This window comes from Fusarium proliferatum (assembly GCF_900067095.1).
Source record: "Fusarium proliferatum ET1 genome assembly, contig: FPRO_scaffold001, whole genome shotgun sequence".
Lineage (NCBI taxonomy): Eukaryota > Fungi > Ascomycota > Sordariomycetes > Hypocreales > Nectriaceae > Fusarium > Fusarium proliferatum.
The window spans coordinates 195,052-219,020 of NW_022194790.1; the positions used below are offsets into that span (position 1 = coordinate 195,052).

At 49.5% G+C, this 23,969-nt stretch overlaps 11 protein-coding genes across 11 annotated transcripts; 5 read left to right on the top strand and 6 right to left on the bottom strand.

The window, feature by feature from the left end:
* Positions 1-114: 114 nt before the first annotated feature.
* On the bottom strand, positions 115-1,294 carry FPRO_02071 (uncharacterized protein; the record flags this gene model as incomplete). Its single annotated transcript, XM_031233149.1, has 2 exons — positions 115-1,195; positions 1,281-1,294. 2 exons carry the CDS (start codon positions 1,292-1,294, stop codon positions 115-117), a joined length of 1,095 nt encoding a protein of 364 aa, XP_031074403.1.
* A 569-nt stretch (positions 1,295-1,863) lies between these two features.
* On the top strand, positions 1,864-2,820 carry FPRO_02070 (uncharacterized protein; the record flags this gene model as incomplete). The annotated part of the gene is made up of 1 exon (XM_031233260.1): positions 1,864-2,820. One exon carries the CDS (start codon positions 1,864-1,866, stop codon positions 2,818-2,820), a length of 957 nt encoding a protein of 318 aa, XP_031074404.1.
* Positions 2,821-2,833: 13 nt separating this feature from the next.
* On the bottom strand, positions 2,834-4,231 carry FPRO_02069 (uncharacterized protein; the record flags this gene model as incomplete). Its single annotated transcript, XM_031233371.1, has 1 exon — positions 2,834-4,231. The coding sequence occupies one exon, from the start codon at positions 4,229-4,231 to the stop codon at positions 2,834-2,836; it is 1,398 nt and encodes a 465-aa protein (XP_031074405.1).
* A 681-nt stretch (positions 4,232-4,912) lies between these two features.
* FPRO_02068 (uncharacterized protein) lies at positions 4,913-6,454 on the top strand (the record flags this gene model as incomplete). Its single annotated transcript, XM_031233483.1, has 1 exon — positions 4,913-6,454. One exon carries the CDS (start codon positions 4,913-4,915, stop codon positions 6,452-6,454), a length of 1,542 nt encoding a protein of 513 aa, XP_031074406.1.
* Positions 6,455-6,591: 137 nt separating this feature from the next.
* On the bottom strand, positions 6,592-9,903 carry FPRO_02067 (uncharacterized protein; the record flags this gene model as incomplete). The annotated part of the gene is made up of 5 exons (XM_031233594.1): positions 6,592-7,898; positions 7,952-8,426; positions 8,489-8,817; positions 8,869-9,710; positions 9,764-9,903. 5 exons carry the CDS (start codon positions 9,901-9,903, stop codon positions 6,592-6,594), a joined length of 3,093 nt encoding a protein of 1,030 aa, XP_031074407.1.
* Positions 9,904-10,785: 882 nt separating this feature from the next.
* FPRO_02066 (uncharacterized protein) lies at positions 10,786-14,778 on the bottom strand (the record flags this gene model as incomplete). Its single annotated transcript, XM_031233705.1, has 5 exons — positions 10,786-12,233; positions 12,327-13,269; positions 13,323-13,359; positions 13,410-13,709; positions 13,754-14,778. The coding sequence occupies 5 exons, from the start codon at positions 14,776-14,778 to the stop codon at positions 10,786-10,788; spliced, it is 3,753 nt and encodes a 1,250-aa protein (XP_031074408.1).
* A 605-nt stretch (positions 14,779-15,383) lies between these two features.
* On the top strand, positions 15,384-17,090 carry FPRO_02065 (uncharacterized protein; the record flags this gene model as incomplete). Its single annotated transcript, XM_031233816.1, has 1 exon — positions 15,384-17,090. The coding sequence occupies one exon, from the start codon at positions 15,384-15,386 to the stop codon at positions 17,088-17,090; it is 1,707 nt and encodes a 568-aa protein (XP_031074409.1).
* A 102-nt stretch (positions 17,091-17,192) lies between these two features.
* On the bottom strand, positions 17,193-17,768 carry FPRO_02064 (uncharacterized protein; the record flags this gene model as incomplete). Its single annotated transcript, XM_031233927.1, has 1 exon — positions 17,193-17,768. One exon carries the CDS (start codon positions 17,766-17,768, stop codon positions 17,193-17,195), a length of 576 nt encoding a protein of 191 aa, XP_031074410.1.
* An 843-nt stretch (positions 17,769-18,611) lies between these two features.
* Positions 18,612-19,204, top strand: FPRO_02063 (uncharacterized protein; the record flags this gene model as incomplete). Its single annotated transcript, XM_031234038.1, has 3 exons — positions 18,612-18,785; positions 18,843-19,063; positions 19,114-19,204. 3 exons carry the CDS (start codon positions 18,612-18,614, stop codon positions 19,202-19,204), a joined length of 486 nt encoding a protein of 161 aa, XP_031074411.1.
* Positions 19,205-20,246: 1,042 nt separating this feature from the next.
* On the top strand, positions 20,247-23,043 carry FPRO_02062 (putative sterol glucosyltransferase; the record flags this gene model as incomplete). The annotated part of the gene is made up of 6 exons (XM_031234149.1): positions 20,247-20,710; positions 20,759-21,133; positions 21,184-21,341; positions 21,394-21,763; positions 21,812-22,162; positions 22,212-23,043. The coding sequence occupies 6 exons, from the start codon at positions 20,247-20,249 to the stop codon at positions 23,041-23,043; spliced, it is 2,550 nt and encodes an 849-aa protein (XP_031074412.1).
* A 147-nt stretch (positions 23,044-23,190) lies between these two features.
* FPRO_02061 (uncharacterized protein) lies at positions 23,191-23,865 on the bottom strand (the record flags this gene model as incomplete). Its single annotated transcript, XM_031234260.1, has 4 exons — positions 23,191-23,320; positions 23,387-23,495; positions 23,550-23,671; positions 23,735-23,865. The coding sequence occupies 4 exons, from the start codon at positions 23,863-23,865 to the stop codon at positions 23,191-23,193; spliced, it is 492 nt and encodes a 163-aa protein (XP_031074413.1).
* Positions 23,866-23,969: the final 104 nt, after the last annotated feature.

The window sequence follows — 23,969 nt, forward strand, 5'->3', positions numbered from 1 at the left end:
TCCCCGTCAGCTGAAGAGAGGGCGTGGTGTACTTCAGTCAGTATAAGTTTATATATGGTTGATAATAATATCTTTGGATTTGAGATTGAGATTGAGGAAATAGTTCGAGTTCATCTAGCGGTAAACTGATGATAATATGCCGGTTTTTCTATGGCAGTTGAAATACATAAATGACTGATCCTTCTTCCTCAACACCATGAGCTCATGCCAAAGATTCAGATTCGCCTTCTCGCCCTCCCTCTCCATCCGGTTGAAGTGATTGATCTGTGTACCAAAGATCTCCTTGTGCTTGGGCGTAAGGGACCACTTCTCGAGACGCTCAAGTGACTCCCACATACTAATGCTCCATGTCTTGCCAACTGGATTGCCATCGTCATCTTCAATGTGCATATATCTGTTGGAGAAGCAACCGAAGTGTTGGCTGTTCTTGGTGAGCTCCTCCATACCAGTGTCAAGAGTTGGTTTGATCTCGGTGTTGTATGACTTGATCTCTGCTGGTGTACTGTTCTCCCAGACTTGGCCGGAGCGGATAAGACAAAGGTTTTCGTGGGGCTGTACGCAAACAAGCTTTCTACTAGGGTCCGATGAACAGTCGTCGTCCGTGAGTGATGGCCAGCCATCTGGTTCAAGACTATCCGTCTGCGACCTCGGAATACGATCCCTTGCCGATCCCCAATACTCATGGGTATCAGTCTCGCCGCTCATTGACTCGGCGATGACTGAGTAGCCCTCTGGATTCGGTAGAGCAAATGTAGTCTCCGTATCAGTAATCGGGACTGTATACATCTCTCTAAATACTCCGATGTCGGAAGCAGGACATAGCCCTCGGTACCACCAATCTGGAGGCAGTGCAGCTTCCCAGTCTCGATAGGACGCGGCATCTTTCCAGTAGAGTGTGAAGACTATGTTGCGATAGCCAGAGGAGTCTGCGAAGCTCGATCGAATGTGGTGGTGAGGCCCTGATTTGGTGTGGATGGCTCGGCGGATTGTGTCGATCGCGTCTGCGGGGTCGGTAGACGGAAGATGTTGAACGCCGAGGTCAATTGTGACGATGGCGGTGGTTTCTTTGGGGAAGCGGGCGGAGTGGGATGCTTGTTGAGGGCCTCTGAAGCAACGAGGATGATGAAGCGGTTGCGTGCGATTGACTTTGAGATGGTTTGGAATGGCTGGCTCCAAACAAGATCTCTTTGGCGTGCTGTACATCTATTAATACAGTTGCCAACCACCAGACACAATTTTTTGATGTTGCATTGGATATGGGTTGAAACAGTTGAACATACCTTGAAACAGTCATGTTTCAGTTTCTGACACTGGGCTAGTAGACGAGGTGACTGTTTCTGGGAGTAAGAGATTGGAAACACAACGCAGACAAGAAGATTGAAATGAATTAATTAAATCAAGATGCAGAAATTCATTCATTTATCTAGGTAGATAAAGAATGGTATGCTGAACTTTATCATACAATTCCTTTGCACCAGACGTTGATGCCGCGCCGAAAGCCGAAGGATTTCTTCAGGGGGTTACAGCGTTTCCCTTGACGCTGTTGACGCTGGAAGCGAGGTGGGTCACCTGCACCTCAGGGAAGGTCTAGACCAAAAATCAAATTCTGGCACTAAAGTTTAGCGTTTAAGGTTGACGACGGAGCTAACGATAACGTCGCCGTTGACGCTGAAGACGCTGAGCATCGCGTTGTCAAATAAATTTTAGGTAAACAGTTTTCTCTAGAGCGAGAGTCTACAGTCAGGTTTATCCATGTATCATCATCTTGACAGGTATAAAGACTTTAGTTTGCATAAAAAGATCCAAGTCTTATCCGTAAATAACGAATAAACAAATATTAGTGTCTTATTAAGCTAAGCCAACATGGACGCCGACCCTACACCAAACCCTTCCAACGACAAGCAACACAAAGTCCGCATCTACGTCGTCCAGCGATGTCCCCGTCTCTTAGACCTTGAACACGGCGTCCAAACAGCGACTGAAGAGATTGCGGCAGCAGCAAAGGCTGGAGCAAACCTCATTACCTTCCCCGAAACATGGCTGACGGGATATCCTGCTTGGGTATTCGGCATGGCGAGTTGGAACGACCCTGAAGCCCGAGGCTGGTACGAAAGACTCGTTGAAGCTAGCCCAACTGCGTCAAGTCCCCATATCACACGAATCAGAGATGCCGCGAGGGAAAACAATATCGAAGTCGTGCTTGGATTCAATGAACGAGCCCGAGAGACTGGTGGGACTATTTACAATAGTGTCGCCATAATTGGACGAGATGGTTCTCTTCGTGGTATCCATCGCAAGCTCACCCCGACGCACGCTGAGAGACTTGTCTGGGCAAATGGCGATGCGCAAGGTCTCAAAGCCTATGATACTAGCTTTGGAAGGATCGGTGCAGCGGTTTGCTGGGAACACTTCCATCCTCTCATCAGACACGCTCTGCATACAGAAGATGAACAGATCCATATCGCGCTGTGGCCTGACATGCCCTCGGCACATCAGATTGCTTCTCGACAATATGCCTTTGAAGGAAGATGCTTTGTTGTCGCCGCAGCTTCCTACCTCGACAAAGAATCTGTGCCGCCAGAGTTGTTGGAGGCATACGTCAAGGGAGCTGGCTCAGCAGATCTCTTCACGGGCGGCTCGGGTGTGATTGGGCCGGATGGGGAGTACATTTCTGGTCCTGTGTATGGTTCCGAGCCGTTGATTGTGGACATAAATATCGGGCTGACTATTGCTTATAAGCATGATCTTGATGTAGCAGGCCATTATGGCAGACCAGATATCTTTAAGCTGTCGATTAACAAGGAGGGCGATAGAAGATGAAGTAGTTAATAACTCAAAACAGAGCCAAGTTCCAACCACGATGTTTGGTGACATCCTGCCATGCAACTGCCCTCGGCCCATTGACTGACCAGATCTCATCTAGAACGTCAACACAAGCATCAGCGTTCTTAAATCTTCTCCATTTGTTCATCGCTACGAGTCGGCTCCGTATGGCGCTGGCTTGCCTCGCATTCTCAGCTACACTTCCCGCGACAAATAGAGGAAAGAGTAGAGAGATTTCCGCGAATGCGCCGTGGGGTATCCTGTCCGATAGAGTAGATATGGCCTCGACGTGCGTCGAGGTTCCTCCAGGTATTACATCCGCCACGATTTGCTGAGGAAAGCGCTTTCGTAGAACAGACTCGAGGTAGATGAGTGCCGCGCTGCGATATGTCTCGCTCAACAGAGTAAGAGGTTCATCGCTCGTGATACCAGGCTTACACTTCCACTCTGCAAGACCATTGGCAATTACGTACGCCTTCTGTAGCATCTCCTCATCTGAATCGATTGTGCTGAGGACACTTATCTCGGATAGATAGAAGATAATTCGCGGGGCATAGGCGCAATATGGATCTGCCAACGCGTCATCGCTTGACATCCAGTAATCGCCTGTTAGTAATGGCTTCCGATCGAGAGATATACTCGTCAAACTATCGTGGTATGCAAAGAAGCGCAGTAACCATTTTGCTTCAAAACTCAAGTTTCTCGATGCGCGTATTGAGTCGAGACATGCTGCTGCACCAGCGACGTGACATGTCCAGCCGACGCTTGTTCCGTCTGAGATGGTCTCGAGTGCGCACATGACCATTGCGATGGCGAGGCGCATCTCGCTCGTCAGACTATTGTCCTGATCGAGGGAACTTCTGAAGGCGGATAAGACGCGGCCACGATGTTGGAGGGATATGTCGTTGAAGTCTGGGTTGCACATTGCGAGATGCGTTGATGACAATGCTGTAATGGCATCTAAGAGAACTGGACAGTCGAATGCCATTGGGAGTAATACCGAGATGAAGCAGTTGTTCTCTGTATTCGTTGACAACATTTGCGCCAGAGTCGTCGTGTAGTGTCGCAGCATCGCCCGACGGCCTGTGCTCAGATCCCTAGAGTGACCATCATCTGGGCGAACCACATCCACGGGCTCACTGATACCAGCATGCGCATCAGGGTACCTCATCACAGCAGCCCAAGCTGGAGGCGACTTTCTAACCCGCCGGGGTGCTTGGTACTCGCAGATGAGATTGAGTCGAGTACAGTCTCCACAAACAGGCACCCTCGTATCACACTTCTTCCTGCGCTGCCGACACGTCAAGCATCCATGCTGCTGTCGCGTAAAGGGTTTCTTAGTGCGCTTTTTGGCTGATGGTGTAGAGGGGAAATCCAGATTGCCATTGGATAACGGGGGGCTGGCCATGGCTGCCAAGGTTGCTGCATGTAACGCGTTTGGGGCGAGATGGGAAGGGGGAGAAGAGAAGATGAGTGGAACGTGAATCAGCTCCTGGCTTTGGATGCGCAATAACCGCTAACTCGGTACGGAGGCGTCAGGTTAGTTACTGCAGGGTTTACCCCGCACTTTTACGGTCAACTCAATCAGCTAGGTGCCGGTGGTCTCAGGAACAATTAGTCTTAGTGTTGACAGAATTAGCTCGCAGTCTCCATATGGAAATGGGCAGGTGACGGTCTAGCATTTCTGTCTATCCCTAGTCTAGCTTTGTTCTTAGTTATCGCACTCCTTATATAGATAAGCTTTCAGGGAACTCTTATCGCTCTTGACGCCCTTGACGCCGAAGCTTCTCCACAATCCCAGCGTTCCGGTTCCCTTATCTTGAGCTAGCAGGACGACAACGTCAAGCGAAGCATCATTCGTATCACAACTCCCAGTTCAGTAACTGCATTTGATTCGAGATGTTTGCGATTGGGATGATCCATATATAGATGTTGCTCATTTCCACATTAATTGCGCATCATCCTCTCAATATGCCATGAGCACCCTACATCGAGACCAGCACTGTCAACATTATCCCTTCAACCTCAGTCCCTGATATCTTCATCCTCTTCGTTCTTCCCTACTGACCTCAAGGTTGTCTTCCCAGCTATGAAGGGCGATCATGACCACACAATGGCTCCGTCCGAGCAGTCAGCCATTGCCTCAGTGGTCTCATGTGAACCCTCACCAGATGGCAAACTTCAAGCTGAGCATGCAGACTACCCGCAAACCCACCTCCGAAAGCGCTTCACACTTGTATCAACAATCGCATTCGGTTTCACCACCATGAACTCCTGGGTCGCTTTTGCCTCAGGTCTTGCCGTTCCTCTCTCATGCGGCGCTGGGCCAACTCTCATCTACGGTCTTCTCGTCGGTGGCATTATCATGGCCATCCTCGCAGCAGGCTACGCAGAGCTAGCTTCGGCATTCCCATCTGCAGGTGGCCAGTACCATATCGTGTACATGACGTTCCCAGCGACAACACGTCGATTCGCTGCCTTCTTTACCGGGTGGATGTCGATTTTGTACACCATGGGAGCCACCGCGTCATGCAGCTTCTTTGTCGCACAGTCGATCCTTAGCCTGGTATCTTTGTGGAATGAGACCTATGTTGCTCAGAGCTGGCATGTATATCTCGTCCACATCTGCCTTTGTACCATTGCTTTCCTAGCTGCATCACGATTCCCAGCTGCCATTGGAAGTATCGGTGTTTCAGTGTTCTGGCTGTCGATCATCGGCTTTATCGCATCGCTTGCAACGCTCTTGGCAGTTCAAGAAGTCAAACAGCCTAGTAGATTTGTCTTTACAGAATTCACGAATGTTTCTGGGTGGACAGATGGATGGGCTGCTATGATCGGTCTCGCGAGCTGTCTCTGGGCTTATTGCGGTATTGACGCACCGAGTCATCTCTCTGAAGAGGTCGACAACCCAAGCCGAAACATCCCCATCGCCATCGGCGCCACTATCATACTCGGAATCATCACCGTGATTGCTTGGAACATCGGTCTTACGTATGCCATCAAAGACGTTCAAGGACTTATTGCTTCGGGTGCTCCGATCATGGAAGTGTACAATCAAGCTCTGGGCTCCAAGACCGCAACGACGATATGGGCGATTTACTACATCCTCATTTTCTATCACATCATTCTCAACCTTTTCGTGTTTTCTTCACGCATTTTGTGGTCCTTCGCACGAGACGGCGGTGTTCCCTATTCTGCCTATGTCTCTCGCCTCAGATGGTCCAACCCAGCCCGCGCAACAGCCATCATGCTCTGTCTCCAAATCATCATCGGTATCCTCTACATCGCTTCGAAAACAGCTTATAGTAGCTTCATCAACCTGACCCTATTTGCACTCAACATCACGGTTGTATTGCCACAAACTGTCTTGTTATTCACAGGTCGCGATTCACTGCCAAAGCGGGCTTTCTCGTTGGGTCGATATGGATATGTTGTCAATACGCTGGCAACAATCTTCATGCTTTTCTTTAGTGTTGTGTTTGCATTTCCTGTTACTCGGCCTGTTACTGGAAGTTCCATGAATTATCTAGTTGTTATATTCGTAGTCAGTCTGATCTTCATTGTCTCATCTTGGCTATTGGGTCTTTCCAGACGATTCACGGGGCCATCAGAGGGAACTTTACATATTTGAAGATACATGCAGTCACAATAATTGAAACATTTGAGACACTCTTGTCCTATTACATATCAACTACTCACTACATCAAGCACTATCAGTTACTTCCAAACCTCCCCCAATATGTCTGAACTAAACATGCAATATGGATGTTACAAGCTGACCTTGCGCAGACTCTTGATGAACACTGGTCCAATCAAGCCATGCTTTTGCCAATCGGCAGAAGTATACAAGATAGGTGCCGCAGGACCAATGCCATTAGCCTTGACATAATCAACTCTTGCCTTCACCGCATTGAACAAAGTAGACGCCACCTCCACCCGAATCGTGTTAGTTCCCTTTACCAGATAATCCGAGACATCGACTTGAGCGTCGTAAATGTTGATCGCTGGGAGCTGCTTGTCGTTGACCCACGCTCGGAAGGTGTTGAGCACGGGACCGAACTGAAGTACAGTGATGGAATCCTTGCTTGGGACGCAGGTGACATTGAAGGTAGCTGTGTATGTACCAACGCCTGATACATTCTGCGCTCCCGAGATCTCGGACCACGGCTTGAGGGTTGCCTGAGTGCCAAGCTTCATAACCTTCTTGACAGATGCAGACTTTGCCTCGTCAGGACCAGGAACCCAGGACTCAAGCGTCAAGTTCCAGTTGCCGATGTCAGTGTTAAGAGCATCCTTCTTTTCGCTACCACTGGCAGCAGGGATCTTTTTGGTCTGTCCGTTGGACAAGGTCAAGGAGGCTGCGTTATAATCTCCCAAGATGACGGAGATACCCTCTTTGCCATCAGAACCGTAGGATGTTTGGAAGACATTATCGGACTGTGAAACAATGCTCGTCTTAGACTTCCCACTGGTAAACGCAATGATTGCCGTCTGGCCTTGTTCCAAAGATATCTGGAAGCTAATCTTGCCCGAGGAGCGCTTGAACGATGCCATAGCAGTCTGCTTCCCAGTCCATGCATCGAGCTTGTAAGGAACCCTGCCCTGATCCACCTCTGCCGTGATCTCAAAAGTCGCCGATGAGCCCTTGTTAACAAGGAGCAGATATTCCGCTACTTTGTCTGATCTCCACACAGTGTACAAGTCCTTCGCAGCATCTGAGCCCATGGTCACTCGGGGCTTGACGGAAAGTTTCCCAAGCGCGTTGAGTAGGTGATCAGCGGATTTGGCGAAAACAATGGTGGAGTACTTGGATGCCTTGAGCTTCGAGATGTTCTTGCTCACAACATCTTGCCCTTTGCTTCCCATGGTAGTGCCGGGGAGACTTCCGATAACCACAATTGGAAGGCCTGCATCGGCCAACTCAACGAGCTTTTGCGATGCCTCGGCAGTGATGAATTTTTGCTGGTTGAGTATGAGCGCGCGATATCCTGCACCTGTAGAGTCCAAGATCTTGTTTGAAACCTTGAAATTCTTGGAGCCAAAGTTTGCTGGCGAGAGATACTCGTATGTGAAGCCTCAGACTCTATTAGCAAAAGTAATATCACCGTATGGCACAGCTGGTACCTACCACTAGCACGAACTTCCGTGCCATTATACTCATCTGATATGCCGAAAGGATCCTTGCACAGGTAAAAAGCCAAATCTTTCTTGGCTACTCCTTGTTGCAGAACAAACTGGTTTCTGGCAGTGTAATTCATCATCTCGCCCATATACTTCCATGCCGGCTGCTTAGGGCTCCATAACTCAGTGTAGATATACTGAAAAGGCGTGAATCCGGGCCAGGTTGAACCGAGTTGTTCTCCAGTGTACGTCATCCCATGGATCATCATGGCATTGACGCCGCCTGCGAATGCGTCGTGGAAGAGTTTGACGAGTGAGGGGATAGTAAGGCTGTATGCTCCTTGCGCTACTGCGCCGATCTCTGTGGAGATAACATTGCGACGACCGAGATGTGCGGGGCCGACGAATTGTGACATTTGATCTGGTGTTTTGAAGGCCAGAGATTCGAGTTCCGGGGTGGAAACGATCGGTACGTCGGCGAGCTACCAACACGTCAGAAATAATTCATAGCGCTAGTATTACAGCGAGAAGAACTTAGACCTACAATGTCCAAGGGAATGTTGTAACCAACTTGGCATGAGTGAGAGAGGCCCAGCGATTCAGCCCAATCTTCAAAGGTTTGTAGATACTCCTGGTAACCCTCGTTCAAGGTCAGTCGGTAGTCTTGGAGGTACTTGCTCTGTCCATCATCTAGAGTTCCATCAAGGTAGAAGGTAGTGTTGTAGGGAGCTTGAGCTGCTGTAAAGGATGTTGACTTGTGGAATAACAATGGAAGATACTTGATGACGTCGTAACCGCGCTTAGCCTTGAAGCGATCAGGGAAGTCGGGAGACCAATAAAGCGACGCTTGTATTTCCATACTGTCCTCCCAAGCTACTCGTATGTTAGCATGCCTAAAGCAAAAGCTTATGGGATTGAACTTACTATGCTTGCCAACCTCCTTGAGCAACTGACGGATCTGGGTACTCAACAGGTTCTTCTCCCAGAACTGGAATGCTAGCTTCGCCCCAGCGGCACTGAAATGATCTGTTACCCAAGAGCCATTGGCAATGACATCGGTGGGCACGCCTTCGCAGGATCGCTGGTTGGTGTAGCGCTCGTAGTGCGCGAATAAAACATACTCTTTGTAATCCTTCGGTGCCGTCCATGTGAGTTTGCTGTTCTTGACATACTTGGTCAAGTCAACGAGTGACTTCTCATACAGGGCGACGAAGGCGTTGCTGTCATCAGAGGCGTTTACTTCGCAAGCGTTAGTATAAGACACAACAGTGTGATGAACGATTGTAGGGGTAGCGCTAAGTAGGGGGGATGTCTTACTAGATGCGACGGCGGCGGCAGATACCCCAATAAGACGGCTCCCACCAAACTTCTCCTGCGGGTGGATATATCCCAAGTTCTCGTTCCAGTTAATATCAGCAGCTGGCAAAGCCCCATCGAACTTTTCTCCTCCCTTGACAGACACCTTGCCATAGACAAGCTGTACAGCAAGACCCGGAGTAAGCGGCTTCGATGGAACACCCTGGCCCTGGCTAGCACCCAGCGCCACATCCATCGACAGCCCATTCGCTTTGGTCGCTTCGAGCGCAATCTGAAGAACGTCTCTGAACGCTGGTTTACCAAAGGCGTATGTCTCCATCTTGGAGTCGTTGACACCACCGAAGCCGTAGTTGTAGAACGGGAGAAACTCTAGACCGCCAGCGCCTAGCTTTTGGAGGTCTTGGATGTCGGTTTTGAGAACATCGTGGTCGACGTCTGCATCTGGAAGCCTGTGTATAGGAGTAAAATGGCGATGTTTCCTAGGGTTGGATTGGTTATTTACCAATATCTGAACTTGGGGCGATACTCGGCTGCTGGAGCAGTGAAGCCTGGGACCGCATTGGGCGAGTCTGGGATACCCAGCCCAACGACTGCACCAATGGCAGTCGTGGAGGCAAGCAAGTGGCACCCGTAGAGACGCATATAGTCAGAGTACCAAGTTTGGTGAAATGAATGTGCTTATACTTCCTAGTTAGAAGATTGGCTTTTGCAGATAGCTATAGGCCCTTCTTTTATGTGCATTTCTAACCTCGCAACTCGGGCAAGTTGTCAGCGAGATTGACATCCCCAAGGCGTTATCTAAATTAGCCATCGCTGTTAATTACGGCGAAGTGAGCCCCCTCCATGGACGATTCCCCGACACTCACCAAGCATTTACGGGTAAGCTTGGTCGTATTGAGGTTAGCACTGCCGATTCAGGGGATTACCCCGTGGGGAAATAAGGTCCCGTGAACTGTGGGTTAGGCTCGTTCCTTAACTCGGATACACTGTACTAAATAGCTGATTGAGTATCTCGTTCGCCTTCTTGGTGTGACTCTGTTTTGTTCACTGACGTCTACTCTTAAATATTTCTACCATCACATGGCGTATCGCCTTTGATAGAGAAACTAATTGAGGTGCTATTTTTGTTATGTTATATCTGGTTTACCAAAAAGCAGAGGTTGGGTGTAAGTATGACCTCGTTTACCGCGTTGTTTACCTCGTTTACATCTCGTTCCACTCACCCCGGTCTTTCTCCGTCTCGGCGTTTGTTACCCCGTCTATTTACTCACTGTATACGGTGAATACATGACAAAGACAACTCTTTTCGATTGAGTTGCAGGCTAGTACCGAAAACGACATCACATCGAGGAATTCTGAAACTTCGCTCATAAACACCATAAGCCAGGAAATTTTAATTCTCCTTAGTCTCTAAATCGGGGTTTCTTCTTTTCTTTACATAGGTACCTAAAGTCTGATTTAGAGTTTTTGTTATTTCAGAAACGGCCCTTTTCTGGCTTTTTTAATATTGACACGCTGGCTCGCTTATGCTGCAGGCTGGGCTCGCGGATTTAGAAGATCATTACACCTCTTCTGAGCCGCCACCTCCTTCTCGCCAGGCCAGGTCCCCCCTTCGTTCATAGACAACTTCTCCATCTGTATTCCAAATGCCATATCAGCGGCTGTCGGTCCCTGGCCATCTGCGCTCGGCACGTCTCTGCGGGCACCCTTGTCAAGAAGCAATTTCACTGCGGCATCATTACCCGCAAGAACTGCCAGGTGCATCGCTGTTAGCCCTAAGCTTTCCTCAACAGCGTCAAGCTGTTCCAGATCATTAAACTGCAATAGTAGCTCATTCATAATCTCACGGTTTGCACTCCAATCGATATCGGTCCAGTCCAGCTCAGCCGCCTCGGTTGCATCCGTCCCGCGGAACTCGGTGTCAATGTGAGCGGCTGCGGCGCGGTGGAGCGCCGTCCACTGCCGAGTTGGCTCGACGATGAAATTCAAGCAGTCTGCGCTGCCAAGGAGGTAGCGGAGACGTGCGATTGAATTTCGCGCGTTGGAGGCGATGACATGGCCCAAGATGGTCGTGGGGTTTGTGAAGCTCAGGTGGCCGCTGCTCATGCTGGTCGAGTTGATATCAGCACCATGCGATATGAAGCATTCAGCGAGTTGGAACTGGTCGTTCTGTACTGCGACTAGTAGTGGGGATTCGGTTCTGCCAGAATCGTCCGGGAAGCCGTCGATGGGCGCGCCGTGGTCGAGAAGGGGTTGGACTAGTCGCGTATCATTTTGTCCTGCGTACGCCAGGACATGAAGAGCGGTCCACGTTGAAGTTTGTCCACTGAATGGATTCTTAGAAGCTCCCGTGGCCTGTGCTCCATGCTCAAGGAGAGGATTGACCATCGTGGGACGATTCCATCGAACTGCCTCTAGGATCGGCGTTCGCAGGTCAACGCCGCATGCGCGGTCAATGTCACCCGTTTTGAACGCACCAACGTCTTGGGAATGAAGTACTTCTTCATCGTAGTTTTCTCCAGCTTTCATGACATCAGCTCCGTGTTTGAGAAGGTATTCAACCAATTCGTCTCGGGCTAGTGAGACGGCCAAATATAGAAGCGTTTGGTTGAAGCCGCCGTAGCCCTGGGGGGAGGCAACCCTGCTGGTCCTTGGTAATAGACACTGGAACGTTGATTCCATCGCCTGTTGGTATCTCGGGCCATGGTACAGGATCATGTCGAATAGGCTGCTGCCGTAAGCAGCCTGCTGAAGGAGGCTTGTCACCAAGAAGTCCCCGTGTTTGTCTGCCCCTTGTTCGACATTGAATTGCTCGATGGCATGGATCATCAGCTCCAGGCACTCTGAACGAAGTTTTGATGCTGCAATTTCTAGCGCACTTCTTGCTTGAGGCCATGATGTATTGCACATCCTTGGATCGGCGGTGTGGGACAACAAGAATTTGACAATTTTGGGACGGTCACAGTGAGTCGCTAGTTCATACGTCAGCCCCTCTGGTCCACACAAAATCTAAGTCATGTAGTTTATAATAGACGCGGGATGTATATAGAATGGGAAACACTCACCCCATCCGATTGGATGACCTTCAGGGAGCCGATCAACATCTAGCGATGCCGGAAACCCTGCTTGGTAAGCGATGAATGTGGTGGTTTTGCTATTTGTATCGGCGCCGGCTTGTATCAATGCTGGGCCAACACTTTCGATCTCTTCATCATCGAAGGATATCAGCCAGTGAAGCGGAGACTCTCCATTCCGTGCCACTGACGCGGTCGCTCCATTGGAAGTGAGCCACAAGACCGTATCATGATGTCCTGCACGACAAGCACACAAAAGCGGCGTCTCGCTTTGGTCGTTGAATTGGTTAACTTTAAGCGAGGGAAAGTGATCCAATAGAGCCCTGATAGCTTCAGTTTGACCGCAACTTGCGGCCACGTGAAGAATACGGTCACCTCTCTTGTTGGCTGTGTAGTCGGCGATGGAATCAAACTGAGAAAAGTTCTCAAGCAAGACGGGAATGTTTTCAAAAGTTCTCATCCACATATTGTGAGCAAATCCGTGAAGCATTTCTGTCTTGAAAAAGAAATTCGCGCCTGTGCCTGCGAGGACGTCACGGATAGTTTTCTTCGTTTTCTCGTAGGTTTCCTTGGAGATCATGGCGAGATCTTCGAGGGCAGTTCTTGAACCACGTAGGGCCATCAGTTCCAGGGTTTCGATTACTCCGTCTGTATTATCGAACGTGAGCCCGATGGCACGCGCGATTCGGTATCCATATGCTGACGCCAGTGGATGCTTCGCTCCCCAGGCATGAAAGAGCCATCTGGATGCTTGCGATGTATCTTTGTCTACGCCGTACCCGTTGATGTAGAGAGCCGTGAGAAGGAAAGCCTCCGGTGGATTTATCATACCCTTCTCAGCCTCACCCTCGCCTCTTTGGATGTATGTCCTTGTCAGGTACCTCTGGACAGAAGGATCCATCTTCGTCCAGTGGCGCCATGTGAAAAAATGTTGCTATGCGGGATGAGCTTTCTATGTATTCAACGAGCCAGGCTATTATAACCTACATTCAGGTTTGATTTCAACACTTGATTTGGCTCAGCACTGTCTCGGTTAGTTTCTCGTTATGTATCGCCTGTTGGCAATGTGAGTACCTGTCTTGAGTAAAGGAACCACTGTGGCCCAGGGCGACCATGATTTGTTCAAGGTCTCTTTGCTGTGGCTCATGCGATAATCCTATTATCACAGCTCTTTTCATCGCATCGTATAAGCCCGAACGTTGAACAATTGCGATCAGCTGTTCCTTCAGTGGCTCCAACGCTTGGAAATACATGGTTGGAATGGCACACAGAATCTTTTCAATGTCGTCAATGCCAATCGCTGGTTGGTAGGCCTGTCCGTTGTTCTGTTGCAATTGCTGCTGGAGAGACTGGAAGTGCTGGAGGAACTGGCCGCTGTCGCCATAAGTAGTGGCCCTAATGGCTTTCAAGTACCATACAGAAATATCTGTCTGGCAGCTAGTTCTTCAGTCTCCTTCAGTTTCTCTGCTTCCGCGTAGAATTCTTCGCCCTGCTTGGATGGGTCCACGAGGAGTTTGAAAATGCTTTGACCATGTGCGAATGTACACCAGATGAAGAGGGACAATGAGTATATGTCGGTATACTTTGCGTCTGATGCCTTGACTGCTTTCTTCGGCTCGGGGGCTTTCCACGGCCGGGTTCCTCCTAGTAAGAGGCTGCTCCTTTCAGCATTTATCACCTGAGAGTAGCCGAAGTCATTCACTTTGGCTCTGTACTTGTGTTCCGCGTCTGCGAATATCAAGACATTCTGCGCCTTGATGTCACCATGAACGATGCCACATGAATGAAGCATATGAAGACCTTTGCAGACATCAAGGCAGAGCTTACGCCGAGTCTCTACGCCGAGATACTCCCTCTGTTGCAGCTGCCAGAGGCTCCCGTATTCCGCAAACTCCACCATGAGAACCGGTAGTTTCTGCGAAGAGTTAAATGGGTTTGCGCCCCATGCCAATCCAAGAAAGTCGACGAGGTTGGGGTGCTGCAGGATTGGCCGGTGCGTCGAGAGATAGAGCTCCATGATTGCCGCGTCTATGGCGTGCCGGGACGTTTGAGTGGCTTCACCTTTATCCGAAAACTCGATGACGGCCACTTTGTAGGCGACTACCTCCGGCAGCTTGCGTTTATCTCTAATCTCGATCAAGAGGCCATCCATGTTTGTACGCGACGTGAGAGGCTTCTGGGGCGGGATGCGACGTCGATACACGGTGAAGCTTGCGCCCCGGCCGGCATATGAGGCGCTGTCCACGGCTTGTGCATTTGAAAATACTGGAGGGACCGATAATGTCACGGCATTGTCGGCCAAGAACGCTCTGTAGGCAAAGTCCAAGGCGTTCGGGATGAAGCGCGCATCATCTAAGGTTGAAGGGTCATAGGGTTTGAAGGTCGTAGGATCGGAGGTTTCGTCCCTGAAAGACGTCAAATTTCTTCCTGATGAGGAATCCATTTCGTTTGAGAGAATCAGTGACTGGGTGATAGAGGTCCAAGCTGCTCAGCTCAAAGCGTGAAGGAGGAATGTTGGTCCGGGTTCTGACCAGGCGGGGAACCTTAAAGGAATGGTTCCGCTGCCTTAGCTTCTTTCAAGGGTCTTATGTTGCCGGTAAACACATAGTTATTTATTATGTAATTACCCATTTGCGGCTGAGGTGCTACGGCCTGCCTCAGCCTGTTTTGCCGTTGACAATATTGTTAGGACGACTGGAGGACTATTGCGAAAGACACCAAGTGGAGTGGACTAAAAAGTGGAGGAGTGGGCTCAAATAAGTCACTGGATGGGTCAAAGGAGTTAACTATCTTTAGCGAAGGGATATATGATCATTGACCGCTGGAAAGAGCCTAAAAGGTCGGAGGCGCCAGTTTAACAGTGTTCAGAGATCTTAATATCGGATAATTGCACTTGCATAAGCCTCAGGTAGGCTAGGATCCTGTTAGGCTGATTAGGCCTCGTCCAGCATCACACGCCTATCCGACACAAACCCCTTGGGCGATCCACCGAGACTCGGACTATCCAACCAAAAGTTATAGGGGAAATACCTCTATTACACATCCATCATGGACCCTGGAACAGCTCTAGCTGTGGTGTCGCTCTCTTTCGACCTCTTTGCCAGCTGCGTTAGAGGCTTCACCTTGATATCTGACGCTCGAAACATCGGAAAGGATGCAGCCATCGAACGAACAAAACTCGTGCTTCAAGAGCATCGACTGATTGAATGGGCTAGGGCAATCGGCCTCAACCCTCCCAGAGACGATGGATCACTAGAGATACACAAGCACCCTGCCGCTCTCATTTTGTTCCAGCTAGAGCAGCTTCTCTCCTCAACGGACGCTTTGAAAAAGCGCTACAAGCTGGAACTCGTGTCTCCACCTAATGACTCTGATGACTTGGTCCCTTCCGAACCGGCGATCGTCTCTGACAACCCGGCTTCATCGATCCTTTCAACTATTGTACCACCCGAGATTCGCCAGGGCATCCTCAAGCGCGCATCTACACTTAACACGGCGAATCGGTTCCCACGGCGTCTTTATTGGGCCGCTGTCGACAAGAAAAGGTATGCTGAGCTGGTGCAGGATGTGACCGGTCTTGTCGATGGGCTTTGGTCTCTCTTGGACATTCCTCACCGAATCCAGACGTCTCGCGCAGTCAACCAGACGCTGCAACTCGCGATCCAAACGAGTGAAGATATCAAGGGTCTTCAGTATCTCCAGAAATCTCTTCACGACTCATTCACAGATGCTGGTGTTGGAAACTCCCTCGCTGCCTCGGCAGGCCTAAAGGCACAGCATATTTTGCTCACATCACATAGTGGTGGTGCCCGGCAACGAGCGCACTCCGATGATGGGGCCAGCCGTGTACCAGCAGAGCTTCCATCGGTTCTGGACCCTTCCCGGCTATCTGGCATTCATATGATGACATCAACCATTGGATCTGCCCTTTACAAGGGAGACACTGTGCTAATAGAAGAGAAACGTGTACAGCCAGGAATGAAAGCCAAGCTTAAACCACGTGTTGAAGCTCTTGTGCGTCTACTCTCGCAGCCCCCCACGCCATCTTTTCAAACATTCCCTTGTCTGGGATACACTGAAGAGCAAGGGGGCTTCCGGTTGGTCTTCAGACTCCCTCCTGGCACCGAGAAGCCTCCTTCCCTGCTCAGTGTATTATCGAAATCCAGCGGACCACTGCCAGATGTTGGCATGCGACTTCGTTTAGCTGCCCAGGTGTGCCAGACGCTCCTGAGCTTCCACACAGCCGGCTGGCTCCATAAAGACATGCGATCTGAAAACATTCTCCTCGTCTCTCCGACCTCTAGCTCATCCATTGACCGCCTAGGTCGACCATATCTCTGCGGTTTCTCGTTCGCACGACAAGGTTCGCCGACCGAAATCAGCGAACAGCCATCTGAGGACCTCTCACGGGACATTTATCGGCACCCCAAGGCTCTCGGAGAGCCTTCGGACAGCTTCGAACGCTACATGGATGCATATTCTCTCGGCTGCGTCCTGATAGAGATCGCAGAATGGGCACCCCTCCGGAAAATTGTCAAGAAGCGCGTTGATATCAGCGATGGCAGTGGCGTAACTTTGGCTGATGTTGCTTCACTCTCACAGTGGATGTATGATCGATATATAACTGAAGGATTCGCAGGATTTCGACTCGGGGTTGGATTCATGAGGATGCTTGCTCTATGCATCCCAACAGGAGATAAAAAGCCGGATTTGGCTGACTTCTATTCTGCACTTGAAAGTATAGCTACTTGTTGAATTTAATTAGAGTTGCAGTTTTAGTTATATTTAATTTATATTGGCAAATAAATTAATATTTAAGACAGTACCTTGAAGCAGAATCAATAAACCCTAAAGTTATCAAAAAAGAGCCACAAGTATCGGAATCCCCATAGAGAGCAACTTCACCCTTGTCAAAGATGAACCGCCATTCTCGTTGTCATTGTCACCGCTTCTTCCCGTCGCGTCTGGAAACAATTGCGCTCTGTGGCTTGTCCTCGTACTCCATCCCCACATGTCTTTCACAGTAACCGTACCTGTTCCCGTGACATGAGCCTCGGTACCTGTGTACCATTCCTCCATTGCCTCTGCCGAGTATCCATTCTCCATACAGTAAGAAGCATAGTAATGCCTCATGGTCTCAGCATCCTGCGACTCTTGCCCATTTGAGCAACTCGCCTGGGCGCAGCTGTCGATGTGTTTGCTCACGGCTTTCGCTTTGTCGCTGTCTGTCGCGCAGTAGCATTTTTCTTGGTACGGCGCACCGCAGTTTAGAGCGCTGCCGACGTCAGCGTTTGGGTTGTTGGGGCGGAAGAGACATGGTCGGATGCACTGCTCAACGTCGCCTGGAACTTTGCGGAATATATCGACTGTTTGGGAGAGAGACCGAGTCGCGAGGACCAGCAGTGCGATTAATCTCATGGCCATGGGGGTCATTCTCAGAGTACTTGGTGGAAATGAACGACTGAGGCGTTGATGATTGTTGATCAAATGGTGAGAAGTCAATATTGAAATGAGTGGACTTGATGTCAGATTCTGTGTGGCGTAGTCGACTTTATCTGTAGATCCCAGCCGCGATGACTCTTCCCCTCATGCGCATTGGTAGGCATCAGGCCATCAGTGCTGTTCTGTAGGCGGTTGCGCAACCAATGACAGGCGGTCTTTCCTGCCAAGACTGTAGATCTCTGTTTCATAGCCCTGCAGCTTCTTTTTCATCACTGCCATCACCAACACAAAAACTATAAATATCTAATTCTAACTGTCTCATATCTACACGATTTATTTTGACCAAAAATGGTAAAGGGGACTCCTCATTTGCTGGGAGATGGGGTAGAGTTGACTGAATACATTTACTAGTGACGAGCAGTCTTGGTCGCTACCAAGTAGTGGTGATCAATTTTTCCCAAGCCCAGGTCATAATGTGTATATGTCTCTTGAGAAAAGTATTTTTCGTAATCCAACCAGACACTGCATTCCAGGTGATCCTCGTGGCTGAGCTTATCTGCGATCTGATCTACAATTCTCCGCGTACGGCTCACCCCGAAACGCCAAGATCGTATACGCGTATAGAGATTAGCCCATATCATAACATCAATCAACCTATATATATCAACATCAGATCCTAGAGATCTTGATCAAACATCTCATCACTTTCAACCTTATCGTCTAACACAGACGTGTTCATTCTTACCTCCTTTATCTTCTTTCGACATTTTGCTTCCGCCTTCCGCCGCGCACTCTGCCATTCAATCTCCACCTCCAAATCGAACAACCGACAACATGGGCATCAGAGACTTTTTCGACAGCCGCTTCTTTGAGCATAGTTGGAAGAACAAAGTCTTCATCCTCCAGGTCGTCACTGTTACTATTGCTTTCATCCTCGGCATCGCCAAGGTTGCAACAAAACCATCGGGTATCCCCATGACAAGATCCGACATCATGGCCATAACAATGGTGGGCTACCTTAGGTCTCTGACCAACACAACATGGACCAAGCTCACAGTTTCGCAGAGTCTCAAGACATACGCTTTCCTTGCCTACGAATATGTCACACAAAAGGTAGACAAGTTCAAAAGATTCGGAAGCCTCAAAGCCAATGCGATTCTGAACACCATGGACATCGTCTTCTGGGCGGTCGTGATGGGCTTGGCGTTTAATATGGCCACTCAAGTATGCATCGGTGCGAACTGTGCAATTGGCATTTTGGTCGGCCTGGTGGCGCTGGTCGTTACGTAAGTTGCCTTGCCTCAGACTCGTCAAGGAACTGGCTGACACTTCACAGAATCGTCAATTTTTGGGCGGCTGTTATTGCTTGGAAGGATCACAAGTACTTCAAGTGCAATGGCGTCCGGCGTGGCCATGGTGAGAAGTAAGGCGCTCAGTCCGGATGTATGACTTATTGATGAACTGCGCTATTTGTTTGGTTGGTGCTGTTGACTCGTTGAGGACTCACAAAGGTCCATCTTTGGCCTTATTTAGCGGGCGACGTGGCCGATAGAAAGAAGAAGACTATGAGAGAAATGAGACTTTGAGATACACCATAGACAATAAATGATATAGAGAAACCTGGGATATACTCTGCGCAAAATTGAATACCAAAACGTGTGACACGGTCGGTGGCTTTGGACATATCTGCCTCGAGGGAACCACCACATCTGACTTAACAGCTATGGCTTTTGGCTTGAATCGCTCTTGTGTTAAAGCTTTAGGATGTAATTATAATGTAGAACGCTACATTGTAATCACAGCAATGGCCCTTGATAATATCCTAGTTAAATTATTAGATTTACCTATAAGACTTGGAAGATTTTAAAGTATAGTTTGTTATTATTAACATACCCTAAACTTGGCTGGAAAATGTTTTCAGACGTAGAACGTGTTGTGAGCCCCACACAAGAAGCCATAACTAATGAGGTCTAGCGTAAAGCGGGAGCCGAGTCGCTCAGCACAAAACATTCTTAATACGCGTATTCATTATTGTCTCCACATATCAATCCGCCATTCACACGCACTGCCTCATAAGGCTTGGGCAGCTTGGCTCACGTAACTCGACACTGATCAATGGGAGTCTGTTCCGATTGATCGAAACACGAATGTATATCTGATCGGAGAATTAATTTAAATATTTATCGTAAATTAACTTTCCCAGAAATCACCATTTACCCGAGAATTATGCCTTGGTGATGGTTCTGAGACTTCGTTGGAGTCATGAGTCGGATTTTCGAGTACGAGTGTTTCTTGTGATACGCGTATTTGACGATAGCGTCGTCTCGGCCATTCCGTTTTTCGCAACCAGTCAATTAGCTACAATGTTTCGCGGTCAGATTTCTTATAATATGGCGTCTCGCCGCTCGGCAGCTGAAAATATTCTCAATCATTTCCAAATCTCCTCATCCTTGATCGACTTGTCCCACCATGTCTCCAACACCAGATGACGACCAATCTAACCGACAGACGAGATATTTCGAGCTCCCAGCAAATGGCGAGCATAGTGCCCAACTACCAGATGAGCTTCCGCCCTACCAAGCACTAGCGGAATTAGAAGCCACGACAACTGGCCGTGAAGATGGACGAATTGATATTGATCTTAGTTCGAGAATAGCTCGGCGACTCTCGAAACTGGTTCCCACGGGAAAGCCTCCCATTTCTCACGGGCAGAATCAGCCTCCTGCGTACACCGAGACAAGCGAAAAGAGCATTCGCCTAAATATCGTCATTCAGGTCGTTGGTAGTCGAGGCGATGTTCAGCCGTTCGTCGCGCTAGGTACAGAATTGCAGCGCCATGGCCATCGCGTGCGACTCGCGACACACGGTCAATTCGACAAATTTGTGAGAGAGTCAGGTCTTGAGTTCTTTTCCATCGGCGGTGATCCCGCTGAGTAAGTCCCCCAGAACCATTTATCGACGCAGCTAACCTCTTTGTAAAGACTGATGGCCTACATGGTCAAAAACCCTGGTCTCTTCCCTAGCATGAAGACACTACGTGGAGGTGAAATCCAGCGAAAGCGCAAAATGGTGGACGAAATGTTGCACAAGTGCTGGAGTTCCTGCATTGAGCCTGATGAGCTCACAGGACGACCCTTCGTTGCAGACGCCATCATTGCAAACCCGCCTAGTTTTGCGCATATCCATTGCGCGCAAGCCCTTGGTATCCCGTTACATCTGATGTTCACGATGCCGTGGACGAGCACGAGAGAGTTCTGTCACCCACTTGCGAATCTGAAGGCCAATGGGAGTGATATGTCGGCGACGGCTGCGAATTATGTGTCTTATTCACTGGTTGAGTGGATGACTTGGCAAGGGTGAGTTTTGATGAATTGCCCAAAGGTGCCAGTGTGCTGATCGCAGATAGACTCGGCGATATCATCAATGCGTGGAGAGACACCATAGACCTGGAACCGATTCCCTTCAGCGAAGGGCCTTGCTTGACGGAGACTTTGGGAGTTCCAGTTACATACTGCTGGTCTCCGGCTCTGGTGCCCAAGCCAGCCGACTGGCCTGAGAACATTGGTATGTCTCTATCCCTGCCCTTACGGACCGTTCGCTGATAACAGCCATGTAGATGTCTGTGGATTCTTCTTCCGCGATGCGCCAAAATATCAACCTGAGCCCGCTTTGCAGCAGTTCTTGTCAAGCGGTCCGCCACCGATATACATCGGCTTTGGCAGTATCGTAATCGATGACCCCGATAAGTTGGCAGCGACTATTCTCGACGCTGTCCGTGCGACGGGGACGCGGGCAATTGTTTCTAGAGGATGGAGTAAACTTGGCGGGGATTCGCCAGGTGACGACCAAGTCTTCTTTCTGGGAGACTGTCCGCACGAGTGGCTATTTCAGCATGTTACTGCAGTGATACATCATGGAGGAGCCGGCACCACAGCCTGTGGGCTTCTCAATGCGAAACCCACTACCATTGTGCCCTTCTTTGGAGAGTAAGTCACCGATACCCTAACTCAACTGCCCATGCTGACCGTGGACAGTCAACCGTTTTGGGGAAATATGGTCCACGCTGGTGGTGCAGGTCCAGCTCCCATTCCCTTCAAGGCCCTGAATAGTAGCAATCTTGCCGAAGCTATTCTCTTCTGTTTGACACCCGAAGCTTCAGCAGCAGCGCGACAAATCGCCGATAAAATGTCATGTGAAGCTGGCGTCAGGCGGGCCGTGGCATCCTTCCATGCGAACCTACCTCTCAACGCTATGCGATGCGACCTTCTACCCAATCATTCTGCAGCATGGATGTACGATAAGAAGGGGAAGAAGATAAAGCTGTCTAAGATAGCTGCTGAGCTATTAGTCGAGGATGAGAAGGTGTCGTGGAATAACCTCAAAGCGTATGTTACAAGTGACAGGCATGGGAGAAGTGTGCTGACCATTTTGTAGTTACCAACCGCAACCAGTCCATATTGAGAACCGTCGTTGGGATCCGGTGACTGCAACACTTGCGACGCTCGCCACGACTAGTGTTGGAATGGTCGCATCAGCCTCTGACATTGTCGTCAAGCCCATCCAAGCACTGCGGCCAGTGACTCCAAGTGGTAGCAGATCAGCAAGTCGAGATCGATCAGGAAACAACTCGAAACGCCCATCGGAGGAGGATGTCTTTGGCCGGCCAGCAGGCATAGATCTGTCCTCAGCACCAACAGCCACCAAAGACATAGACCCCAACCATGGTGCACTAGCAGCCGTCAAGGGCTCAGCATCAGGTGTCGGTGGCTTCTTTAAGCACTACTCCAAAGGCATGCTTCTCGACCTCCCTTATGCAGTAACAGAAGGAATGCGCAACGCCCCCAAGCTTTACGGCGGCAAAGCATACGACCCAGGCGCCGTGACAGATTGGAAGTCAGGCGGTATCGCAGCCGGCAAGAATTTTGCGCATGGTATGGTTGAGGGGATAGGCGGTATAGTCATGGAGCCTGTGCGAGGGGCGAAGAAAGAAGGCGCTGCGGGTGCTGCGAAGGGTGTCGGTATTGGATTGTTGAATCTGGGGACGAAGGTGGGTTCTGGGGCGCTTGGGTTGTTTGCGTTGCCGAGTCAGGGGGCGTACATGAGTGCGAGGGCTCTTGTGAAGAGGAAGACGGGGAAGGGTATTATGGAGGCGAGGAAAATTGAGGGGAGGGATGTTGTTGAGAGGAGTGATGGGGAGACGCGCCGAAAGGACAGAATGGTAGTGGTGGAGGAGTTTGGGGCACTGATGGGAGAGAACACGAGGTAGAGAGGCAGATAGAGCGAAATTGATAGAGTATAGACTACGTATATATTGTATTGTTGGAAGACAACCCTAGCATTATGTCTAGTGTTTGCAAGACAAGCTTAAGAAGGTGGTAGTTCAATCCTTTTATATACTACGCAAATCATACCATCATCGAAACCAGAGCCGGAATTTCTGGTTGTCATGATAGGTTTCCTCGAATGTGATAAAAGGTTGTCCACTCTCTCCTTTGCCTCCAAAAAGATCAAGATAGAGGTGGGGATATTTGCAAGAGCGGAAACTATCAATGAAAGTATCCATTAACATTATAAGTCCTGCGATTGTTTTAGAGCGCGATATAACTTACCCGACTACTTGATCTTCAGTTATGGTGTTGATATCCCCTCCTTCCAGAAACCACTGAAACTTCTCGTCCCAAAGGTCGCCCGTTTCGCAATCAACATGTCGTTTATGCCCTATGGTCAGCCGTGTTAGTACCATATCAGGCCAGGTCTTTGCATAATACGGACCATAGCTAGACAGGTAGCCGCCAGTCACTGGGCTCTTGATCATGACACGAGAATCGCCCGGCACATCGGTGGATAAAATAAGCCAATGCTGATTAGGATTGGTTTCCCAGGTCTTATTGTCACTGGGAAAGATTAGGTCAGAACGCAAGTTAGAGAGACTAAAGAGGGAATGGGGATGATCTCACAATGCGATAACGGGAGGATAGCCTCCACCACCGCCCTTCAGATCAACAAACATGCCGCCAACTTGACTGCGAATGTTGACTTTCCTTTTCTGAATCCACAGCTCTCCGCCACCTCTACCGTCTTCGGGCATTTTGTACAGCAGACAGGAGAATAGACTTCGCACAAGAAGTAGTCGAAGAGGTGAAAGCCAGTGATAGAACTGGCTCAAGGAGGGAAGTCTAGGATGATAAATTT